We start from the raw sequence: 12,303 nt of genomic DNA, 5'->3' as shown, positions 1-12,303 counted from the left end.
CAGAATGTAATCTGGATTTCACAAATTTTTATATGTAATGCATATTCAAATTCTGAAATTGTGGAACTGATTATGAGGAAAGTCATCGGGATCCAATCAATTTTTTATTAGAAAGTGGAAATAAAAGGGTCTTTCTATTGATGTGGTCTGTGTATCAGCTTTGGTTAGGCTACATGAGTGGACATGCTCCACACTGAATGAGTAGCATGGCCTGATTTGACTCTGGGAAGCAGATGGTGAAGGGTTGAAATGACTTTTCTGTAGTAATCATTGATCTTGAAAAAATGATTATTTGTGAAAACCATAGTACACATGGGATAGAAGTATATTAGATAGAAGAAATTTTAAACTTGGTATACCTTTTCATATTGATTATGGAATGGAATCTTACTGATTTCTTCAGTTTATTCTTAGTTCAATAATTCTTGGTCACAACTCATTGTGGTCAGGAGGGGCAGATTGTAAAGGTCGTTTTACACGGGGCACGGAATTGCGCAGGTTAGAGCTGCATTAATTTCTAAAATGGCGTGGAATTGCGCGAATGCATGAACGAAATTAGAACGGGCTATTTTGCCAACTCGCATCCACGCATGTGTTCTAGCAATTCACCGCTTTACACGACGCAATTTAGATTGCACCTTCGCACGTACGTCAGATTGCGCAATTCCGTGTACCGGGTAAAACAGCCTTAACATGCAAATCTCAAATTATTAACCCACAGCATTGATAGTAGTTTTACAAGAGGAATAAAACTGTGTGTACTTATTTATCAATTTAAATCAAATTAGCATAGAATAATCCAAAAGCAAACTAAATTTTATGGACAGTATCCTTTGAACATCACTTAATGCTGAGGAGTCAATGACCATTTCCTTTTAAATTACTTGATGCAGCTTCTGAAAGGAGCAGATGGAGGAATATTTGTGTGCCAAAATGAAGTGGTTACGGAAAATGAATCAATGAATGCATATTGACTGAACTGTCTTCCTTAAATAACTGGTCCATGACATTCCTGCTGTTTGTTGATGAAATAATATGTTTTTATTTTGTATGCTTGTTGCTATTTGCGATTCGGAATAAAATCTTGCTTAAAAATTTTTTTTATCTTACTTCACAATTACAGGAGGGGCTACGGGTGGATGGAAATGAATTTCAGCATTTGAAACCATGCCCACATTGTAGTTTCCCATCCCTGGTTGATGCAAAACTCAATGTAGGTGTGTGCTCGAGGCTTGGATGTCAGTTCAGGTTTTGCACTTTATGCCACTGTTTGGAGCACACTATGCCCATCAACTCTCATTCGGCCTCGCCTCCAAGGTACATGGCTTGCCCTTTTGCTCCAAAGGCTGCCTCTCCTCCATCTCCCCCTCGGCCTATGATTCTAGCCACCAGAAGACAGCTGAATTTAGCAGCTAGCAAGAGAAGTAAAAGGAATCTTCGCAGACTGATGCCATCCTCTTTGAAGATAATGTATGTGAAAGAATTTGTGATTTTTAGATGAACTGTTTGTAGTATATGTGAAAGAGTTGCTCACCATTTAAATTCTGGAGCCCAATTTGAATTTTATATGGCTAATGCATTTCTTTCAATTTTAATTTCATGTTGTGGTGACATTGAAAATGTTTTACTAAGTATGTATGTGATTTGTTGTTTTTAATGGGATATTTTAATTTTAACGATTAATGATAAATTTACCTTTTATTGTGTGTTGTAAATGTGCCAGAGGTAGAATGGCACTTTGCCATTTGTGTGGGTGGTTAAGTATGGAAGTGTTTTATTTCATGATTTAAACTTTAAAAAGATCAAATGAAGTATTTTATGAGTTTCAAATGGCTTTGAAATAACTACATGAGTTGAATTAATTCCATGTGGTATTATGGTCAAATGTAAAAATGGGTAGAATTGTAAATTGCATTTGAGTTGCTTGAATGGTTCATATTGATCTTTTAAGTTTTACAGTAAACTACTTTCATTTCTTTGGGCTCAACCACCCTTATATTTTTAATGATATTTTTCACTTCAGTGCCTAAGAGCAAGTTCCAAAATGAACATTCCCAGTTTCAGCTCGCTTTAAATGAAATATATTTCAGGCGGTCCTCGACTTTCGTACACTCGACTTTCGTACAATTCGCACTTTCGTACATTCAAAATTGACACCTTTTACTCGACTTTCGTACGCTAAATTCGGACTTTCGGACGCTGGTCCGTAATTTTTTTAAAATTCCCGCCATGTTTATTGCGCATCCCAACATTCAATTGTTTCAAATTGCAGTATCGGCAGCATGAACATGCATGTTCATGATCGGCAGTATATGCGAACAATATGAACGTATATAATGAAGGAAATTGTTGGTAATTGACTCTGATTTAGGTGATTTATTTGGGAGAGAGACTGCCTGCTATAGGCTCCTTTATCAAGAGAAGAGGAAAGCCTTCATTGAAGATATTTTTCAAAAGAAGTTGACTAGACATCATCGAATAGCTTTCAATAAAACTAGTAAGACCTTCTTTTTAATTGTGTTTTTTACGTTTGAGTGCTGTTTAATTCATGTAAACCTTCAGCAACGATATTGCACGAAATATCACCCAAACTCCGTTTGTATTTTGTCTTTTTTGAATAACATGCGGAATATACGCGATCACGAATGTCACCTGCCAAATATCGAATTTTGGTGTAAAAATTAGACGGTATCCAGAGTGCGGGTTCAACGAATACATTTTTTTATGCTACTTGATATGTCCTTTTATTTATAGTGGACGTAATAAGTGGAATGTCAACTTAAACGCCAAGAGGAAGTTTCACTCGATAGCCAACGGAGTTCTTGTTTTTTAAACTTATATTTGCATTTTCTGCGTATTTTCGAAATAAATTAGATGATTTGAGGAGTTTTATTAATACATTATTTAAATTAAGTCAATTGAAATGAATTCCGTGAAAAAAAAGGTTTTAGTACGTAAATTCCGCTCTTTTGGAACGTAACCCCTAATTAGTATGGAAGTCAATGGTTCGACTTTCGTACAATTCGACTTTCGTACAAGTTTTCGGGAACGCATTGTGTACGAAAGTCGGGGACCGCCTGTATTGCACTGTATTTATTTTTAAAGAAGAATAAATTTTATAAGATTTGTTAAAATTTGAATCTTATATTTACTTATAAATAATTTCATAAATACATATCTTAAAACAAATTCTAACAATCATATTTACAAGAAGAATAATTTAAGTGGTCACAGGTTGGAGCTTTTTATCAAGGCCTTGAAAGGTACATTCTTCATTTTTATAGAGCAGTTCATATTGTCACAGTCTCAGGAAAAATCCATCCGAAGATGAGCAATGGTACAGGACAGATCCCCTATTAATTTAAAGGGCTGGGAAATAATTTAAGTTGCAGCAGGATTGTTCTTTTCATATTCCCAGGAAACCTAACTCTCTGTTAATACTAATTTTAGTATCACGTTATTTTTTTGAGAAATAATTGCTCAAATTACAGAAAAAGTTATGACTTTCGTAGCATGAAGAACTCCTGAGGTCTGTTTCACTTAGACACGTGGTCACAATTTTTTCAAGTATTCCAACTTTTCTTCATCACTTGTAATGCTAGTGAGTATTATAAATCTATCACACTTACACTTCTTAGGTGAAATCCGTTTTCTTTTTCCAAAGCCGAGTTGCTATTTTCCACAGGATTAGTCCAGCAGTCTACTCATTTTTTATCCTGCCACTTCTGTAGTTCACATATTCATGTGTGCAAACATTTGCATACACAATGGAAAGACTTACTCCTCTCGTGCTTGCATTTGATGCTAACATTCCTTCTAAATGCTGGATGAGGGCACTTAAAATTTCCTTGGATTAATTCTATGAGACTTGAACACCAAGTTCATTCAAAGAATGCCACTGAAATTCACTTTGTTCACATTTTAAAATTTTTTCTTTGCCCCTGAGCTTTTCATTAGTCCCGATCACAGCAGTAAAACACTTATGTTGGTAATCATATGACCTACTTATCCAAACCCCAATACCAGTTTGGGTATGGAATATGTAAGTGCAGGAATAGCCATGAATATGGATACCCTGAAATGATAGAACATGTGAAATGAATCCCCTTGGCTGAATGATGTGAATGCCAAACCAAAATAACCTTTCCCACATGACAGAAATAGAGGTATTAAGAGATAATTACGTGGCATTCCATTGCAAATCAGAATGTCTTTATAACAAAGATACGATTTGCCAGCATGCTTGCTTGAAAACCAGGTTGTTTCTGTCACCTGGGTGAGTACCTCAAACACAAGTGACCTTGTTTATATATGTAACATGGTATGAGCTGGTTTCAAGCAGATTTTGCTTATTCTGAGGTAAAAGGATTTTTAATACCAATAATTCCTATCAAAGTAAAACTTCGATTTTACGCAGTTGGAGGGACCAAAATATGGGCACTGTGGAAAATCAAGAGTTGGTATTGAGGAGGAGTATAGTTTTCAGGATAACACTTGCTCATTATTTTTAGAAGGCTTACCCAGGTAAAAACATTTGGTCTGTAACTAATCTGGATCTGGTCTGTAACCTGTCTGAATGGCTAATTTTTTTTTCTTGTGACTGGTCTGTAACAGAACTGGACTGGTCTGTAACAGAACTGGACTGGTCTATCAACTGGACTATAGTCATACACTTTTGTATAGTTCTGATTTAAGCCAGAACCGTAACCAGAAAAATCTCATATGTGAGGTTTTACGGTAAAAGAGCATGAAATCCTTTTAAATCGCGTTAGATATATATGTTTCCTGGATTCAATTACTCATTTGGAGGCAAGGAAATGATACCTAATAATCTTATTTACTCACAAGCAACACCACAGATGACATGTTACCTTAAGAAAAACAACGTTGCATTCCTGAAAAATGTTTCCCATGGTTGAACAACATGCTTGAATTGCTAGCATTTCTGGCATTAAGATTACTTCTGTTACCCGGGAGAAATTTCAGAATGGTGATACTAAATGCTTGCAGAGAAGCTAATTTTTGAAAATATTCTCATTAAAAGTCAGTTTTCAGGAAATCCGTTTAACCACCTGCAGGCAAACAAAGATTGGAGATTGAAGAAATGAGATATCTTGGATATCTCATTTCTTCAATCATCCAAATTAACCCTATTAACAGGGGGCAAAATTTTGCTAATACATCACAAAAGCTTTACACCCTGGGGGCCTGGGTTCAAGTCCTGGCAGTAGCAGAAACTTATCAGAGATTGCCCTATCCCTACTTGAGTGTAATGTGGAGGGCACTTCCAGCGCACCACTCTGTCCAGCAGATGGGACGTTAAGTCCTGGTCCCTTTTGAGCCTATCGTTACAACTTGGCTAATGCCAACATAGGGTTCCTATCCCCCCAGCCCTTACTTCATGGTGCTAATGACCCCAGCTGTTGGTTACCTCCTTCCAAAAAGCATGTACCATAGACAATACGGAGCACACAGGACCCGGGATATTCGGAAATTCAGATTTTTCTGGTGTTTAGTTTACTTTTTTAAAGTGAGCTATTTAAATAACCGTGCAACTACCGTCATGCCGCCAGTGATGAATAAAAAAATGATTAATAGTCCGGGATAATTTTCCCTCTTTATAATTTTTACGCATTAAAAAAGATTTTCCCATGAAATTTTAGCTAGCTAGCGTTAGTAGATTCAATCTACCGGGTATAACTTCTCCGTCGGCATTCTTCCGCGAATTCAGCGCCGGGACCTTCGACTCACAAGCCATGAAACTCATCTTCACGTAATATTTTGCTCCCCCATATCTGATAACAACACCGGACACTTTTTGTATTTCGATTTAATGGTGCTAAGCCATTCCTGAGTTTAAAGGGACTGCCTTATCATTCACGTCTTGGATTTTACTTCAATGATTACATAACGATTGACGGCGCGAGTTTGTCTCCGAGGGCATTAATTCCCGTTCCGTTAAAAATAAACCCTTGCCACCTAGCGGAGTTAGCTAATAGCTATTCAAGTTCCAACCATGTTTCATTTAAACCCACTGACAATGAGATACAAGTCAGTTCTGATAAGCACGCCGCGCAAGCAACTTTCCCTCACCTCCATTCCTCCCGCAGACGTGGGGTTAGCCCGTGGAATGAGAAAACGCATGCTGCTTTTACCATCGTGTTGAATCACCATAGACTTACGTCCATACTAGAAGTACGATTATCTTTTTTGGATCACCTTGGAAGCCAAACTTTGGCACGGGAGGATTTTTAACGGCTCATTTCGACGTTATATTTCGCTGGGGCGACGGTAAACATAGCGTTGGCAAAATTCTAGAAAACCTTCTATTAGGGATAGATATTCCGTAGTCATAATTCCGGATTAACGACCATCTACTGTAATTAAAATAAATATGTTATAAACAGCGTCGATCAATAAGTCGAATAATAAACTAAAGGTGATAATGTTAATATCTCGGGCGAACATGTCTTAATCAAAAGTAGTTTCGCATGCACGGTGATTTCCGTGTGTTTTAGGTTTCGATATCCTTCTACGGCAAATTTGAACAAAGAGCGATATTCGCGTTCGTAAAGGACCCTGAAATATTACTGAGAGGGCGCAGGGGGAAGCAATAATTAGATTCGCGATGTCTTTAGTTTCACGCTCAACAGCGCGACGTCATTTCAAACATTCCTGTATTCATTTTTCTAACTCATTGTGACAAAATAATAACCTACCTTCATATTGCTCCGGTCGAGATGTTCAAAACAAGTCGAAAGACAACTGCATAAAATCAAGATTAGCGGCCTCTTTGGGGCTGGGGTTATGCTGCGCAAAATCGAAAAACTGCATAAAATCAAGAAAAGTCGTAAAATGGAAGTTTCACCATTGCAATTCCCTATGCTTTCCGGTACTTGAGTGTCACTGCGTAAAAACGAGACTTGATGTAAAATCAAAGTGCGTAAAATCGAAGTTTTACTGTATTGCCATATGATGGTATGAATGCAAACGAAACCGAGATTGTGTTTTAACAAGCATAGGAGATATTATTCTTTTCTCAATCTGCAATATTAGGATACCACTGACAATGAGCAAACGTGACTAAAGTTATAGCAATCCATAAATCACGATTTAAATACGTATTTCTATAAATTTTGAAAAATTTGAAACAGTAATCTAAAATTTCTTTTGAAAGTTATATAACATTATTGAACATAAAGAGCACAAGAAATTATTATTTTTCTTTTAGTATTCCCTACACATCTTCTTTACAATGGTATTCAAGGCCCAAATTACCACGAGTTACACCAATAATAATAGCACATAATGATATTGCTCGTTACCATGACATGATTTTATCATTTGTAATTTCTCTAACGTTAAATTGATAATGTCAGTTTTCTAACTTAAAAATCTTAGCATTATTTTTCAATAACATGCATGTACTATTGATGATTACACACTTTTCAACAACTCCAATATTAAAATCTAGCTTTTGGCCCATTTATTATTCAAATAACAGGTACAATTCAATTTATATTGAAAATAAGTGATGAGGAAAGTTTGTCATGATGATAATAAGAGAAGGGCAACAACCAATTGATAGTTTGGCATCGGTCTCATGAAGGAAAGTTACCATCCTGTAATTCTGAATAAGGAATTGGAATGTTGAAATGGCAACCTATCTGTTATGTTTGCCCTCAATGTTGCAAAGGCATATTTTATCCATTAAATATTTCAGATTTGCTTATCAATACACATTGTACCAATTGCATTTCTGTAAGACGCTGTAAATTCTGTCTTTTGTAAAGGCCGTTTTACACGGGGCACGGAATTGTGCAGGTTATTAGATCTGCTTTAATTTCTAACATGGTGTGGAATTGCACGAATGCATGAACGAAATTAGAACAGGGGCTATTTTGCCATCTCACTTTCATGCATTCTGACATGTATTCTCGCAATTCACCGCTTCACAAGATGCAATTTTGACTGTGCCTTTGTACACACGTCAGATTGTGCAAGTAGGTGCACCGTGTGAAACAGCCTTTAGGCTATGTTCGACTTTTCTGTGCTGATACCAAATGTTCACAATTCCTGGTATTTATAGATAGCCTATACTGGGTTGCATAAGTATATTTTATTAGTTGTCGGAATTTATATGATGAGTTGCCTCACATTTGTGTAAAACAAATGAAGATACCAATACAAATTTTGCTGTCATGATGATCTCCCACCTCAGGATTAGTGAAAGAAATTGCAGGAACATTGAAGAATTTTGTGCAAAGGCTGATAAAGAATGGAAAATAGTAATGCATGCTGGAGATAGCTTCAATAAGGCAGGAAATGATTTTCTAGCTACGGTTATTAAATATACCACCCCCAAAGTTGTATTAAAATAAATATTTATTTTTTAATATGTAAATGATATATTTCCATATCAAGAATGACTTCTCTCACATTGGTAACATATTTTTGAGGATATACACTAGGAGAAATGCTTGAAGGCATGCAAAAATACAATATCCATTCCCAAGAGGAACTTATTTTTATCACATAAAAAAGGCACCAATTACTTCACATATATACACACATCATAAAGTATAATGCATTAAGTTTGTCAAAAGTTACAAATGTAATCTTTATAATGATTTAAATATAATTTAATGATAAAAGTGGCATCCTCCATCTCCCCCTCAGCCTATGCTTCTAGCCACCAGAAAACAGCTGAATTTAGCAGCTAGCAAGAGAAGTAAAAGGAATCTTCGCAGACTGTGATGCTACTATGCAAACTAAATTTTATGGACAGTATCCTTTGAACATCACTTAATGCTGAGGAGTCAATGACCATTTCCTTTTAAATTACTTGATGCAGCTTCTGAAAGGAGCAGATGGAGGAATATTTGTGTGCCAAAATGAAGTGGTTACGGAAAATGAATCAATGAATGCATATTGACTGAACTGTCTTCCTTAAATAACTGGTCCATGACATTCCTGCTGTTTGTTGATGAAATAATGTTTTTATTTTGTATGCTTGTTGCTATTTGCGATTCGGAATAAAATCTTGCTTAAAAATTTTTTTTATTTTACTTCACAATTACAGGAGGGGCTACGGGTGGATGGAAATGAATTTCAGCATTTGAAACCATGCCCACATTGTAGTTTCCCATCCCTGGTTGATGCAAAACTCAATGTAGGTGTGTGCTCGAGGCTTGGATGTCAGTTCAGGTTTTGCACTTTATGCCACTGTTTGGAGCACACTATGCCCATCAACTCTCATTCGGCCTCGCCTCCAAGGTACATGGCTTGCCCTTTTGCTCCAAAGGCTGCCTCTCCTCCATCTCCCCCTCGGCCTATGCTTCTAGCCACCAGAAGACAGCTGAATTTAGCAGCTAGCAAGAGAAGTAAAAGGAATCTTCGCAGACTGTGATGCCATCCTCTTTGAAGATAATGTATGTGAAAGAATTTGTGATTTTTAGATGAACTGTTTGTAGTATATGTGAAAGAGTTGCTCACCATTTAAATTCTGGAGCCCAATTTGAATTTTATATGGCTAATGCATTTCTTTCAATTTTAATTTCATGTTGTGGTGACATTGAAAATGTTTTACTAAGTATGTATGTGATTTGTTGTTTTTAATGGGATATTTTAATTTTAACTATTCATGATAAATTTACCTTTTATTGTGTGTTGTAAATGTGCCAGAGGTAGAATGGCACTTTGCCATTTGTGTGGGTGGTTAAGTATGGAAGTGTTTTATTTCATGATTTAAACTTTAAAAAGATCAAATGAAGTATTTTATGAGTTTCAAATGGCTTTGAAATAACTACATGAGTTGAATTAATTCCATGTGGTATTACGGTCAAATGTAAAAATGGGTAGAATTGTAAATTGCATTTGAGTTGCTTGAATGGTTCATATTGATCTTTTAAGTTTTACAGTAAACTACTTTCATTTCTTTGGGCTCAACCACCCTTATATTTTTAATGATATTTTTCACTTCAGTGCCTAAGAGCAAGTTCCAAAATGAACATCTTCTCTCTCTTACTTCTCATACAAGCTTTACGAGATAAAAGCCTTATCACTATATTACTTCAGAGACACAAATAAACATATATTTCATTGTAAAAGAAAACTACAATTTTATAACTAAAAGTTATAACGTTGAAAAGTATAAAATTTTGGTCATTTTATAGGCCGAAATATTCAATAAATACAATTGTATAATGCCTCAGCTTCATAAAATGCATTCAAGAATTTTATCTCAATGCAAAATTTCTTCATATGGTCAAATTTAAAAACAGCAAGACATGCTTTATTCAGCATTTACCAAACTGGTTCAGCAAAGTTGTGTATAAAAAATTAAGTTGATATCCATTTCAATAAATATCACAAAAAATGCCCACCACCTTAAATACTGACATAATAAAAAGTAAAAGATGCAGAAAGGAAATGCCACTGAACTTAACTTCCCTTCTACTACCAGTTTTTTAAATTTTTAATTGAGATGTGATCAGAATATGTTCTCAATAAAATAGAATTATACAAGTAGGTAATGTCAACAATGTATACAACATTGAACTGTATAGGATATACAAGAGAAGTGGTGAAACAAGCCAATGTTCAATTCTATTGAATCTAATGAATGCAAAGGAACATTATCTCTTGAAAGAACCCAGAGCTAATGAACTTTGTTCCAAATCCACTTCATCTTCTTTTTCTCTTCTTCCCACTTAATAAGATGACTCCACATCCAGAGATTTTTTCAGAGAAAATTGGCAAACCGAGTACAATTTTAGCAATCACATTTTATCTTACATGATGTTATAATAATTAAAAGTGAAGCATATATGAAACGTAGTGGCAACAAAGTTTTTGCCATTTTCTTCAGAAGAAAATTCAATGGGTATAAGAAATGCATATCTTAACACTATGCCACCATTATGAACCATTGCCTTTCATTCTGCTAGCTTAGGAGAAGACAAGGGACCCAAGGATCACATTTTGTTTATTCCAAATGAAACTTAAGGAACCAAGCTTCATAAAATTGTGGAATAGTATAAAAATTAAGGTAAATCAAGGATACAGAGAAACAAGAAATGCAAATTTACAAAAATATGTACAGTGTTTAAAAATAAATGTAAAGATATGACTGCTTTGACAGCTCCGAGAAAATTATAGTTCCTTTACAACCACCACCATGAGTCCACAGCACAAATTGAATCTACAGTTAAATTAGTCACTACTAGAAAATGGGTTCATTATTCGAAAGCCCATTGTGTCCTGCACCCAGGTGAAGGCAGACAATATATTTGCCACATACGATAAGGCCAGGCCGTTCAATATCCAGGAGCGCCATCCAGTTTTTGTGGAAGCATCCACACGGCTCTCAATTTCCTGGCAAAGAGAACGTCTTTCATGAGACCTTCCTGAACGAAGGTCACAGAGCATCCTTTTCCGGCAATTGGCATCACAAACAGGGCGGACTGGTGAGTTTTTCCAGTAATGCCTGCAAGGGAAATAACATTAGAAAAATATTTAAAGTTCAAATATTAGCTTAAAACACCTCCACACATCACTCATTCTAGGGCAATATTTAATTCAGAATTATCCTCATTCTTTGCTTCTCAGACAAATTTCACTTAAGGCACCGCATCGTTTGTTTCTTATCTCACGTTATGGACTTCAGGTGTACATATTACCTTTTATTCCATTATGTATAAATTGTTAACTAAAAAACCCTCATTGAACTTAGTAACATTGACATTAGTAACTGAAAAATATAGCCATAAATTTTCCCTGATTGGCTTCACTTTGCTCAGTCAGTTAAAATTGCCGCTTACAGGTTAGCACCACAAATTTATAGCCACAGGTAATGCAGTAACAATGAATCATTACATTTATTTTACAAAAGTAAGCACAGCATATATTGCTTTTAATACTTGAAAAATTAGGTACTTTTCTTTAATTCTTCAGCTTGCTAAGAAGACAGAACTTAGCCACATTGAAATATATTTGGTAAAAATCCAATCAACTATGCACCTTGGTCAGGACAGTATAATTCAACTTTTACAAGTACAAACTAGACAGAAAAATTAACTTATTTCAGTTACTTACTTGTAATACAGGTCAAAGAGATCAGAATCCTCAGTAAGTTTCTGTAACATGGAGTCCCAATCTGCAGGTGACAGAGATGGCAAACCATAAGCTGCCCTTGTTGAGTAAAGCTTATACCAAATGGGATAATTATACAAGTTGGCTTCTTTGAGGTTCATCACCCATGTTTCATGGTCCAAGACACCCTGCAAGTGAAAATTATGAATA

The 12,303-nt window shown here is 35.7% G+C and overlaps 1 protein-coding gene across 2 annotated transcripts in view; it reads right to left on the bottom strand.

The window, feature by feature from the left end:
• Nucleotides 1–3,228: 3,228 nt before the first annotated feature.
• The window catches only part of LOC124153531 (sphingomyelin phosphodiesterase-like), a 94,069-nt gene continuing 84,994 nt past the window's right edge, over nucleotides 3,229–12,303 (bottom strand). Inside the window, exons 13-15 of one of the 2 annotated variants that reach the window (XM_046526758.1) lie at nucleotides 12,097–12,281; nucleotides 11,303–11,488; nucleotides 3,229–4,075 (exon numbers count right to left, since the gene is read on the bottom strand). In XM_046526758.1, the coding sequence (XP_046382714.1) occupies nucleotides 4,006–4,075; nucleotides 11,303–11,488; nucleotides 12,097–12,281 (441 nt within the window). In that variant the 3' untranslated portion in view covers nucleotides 3,229–4,005. Of the gene's footprint in view, nucleotides 4,076–8,367; nucleotides 11,489–12,096; nucleotides 12,282–12,303 lie in introns of those variants that run through there. The other variant, XM_046526757.1, reaches the window with a different exon arrangement.

Source organism: Ischnura elegans, chromosome 2 (genome assembly GCF_921293095.1).
Source record: "Ischnura elegans chromosome 2, ioIscEleg1.1, whole genome shotgun sequence".
NCBI classification, from domain to species: Eukaryota; Metazoa; Arthropoda; class Insecta; order Odonata; family Coenagrionidae; genus Ischnura; species Ischnura elegans.
The sequence above is the reverse complement of the archived record's forward strand: the minus strand, read 5'-3'. Positions and strand labels throughout refer to the sequence as shown.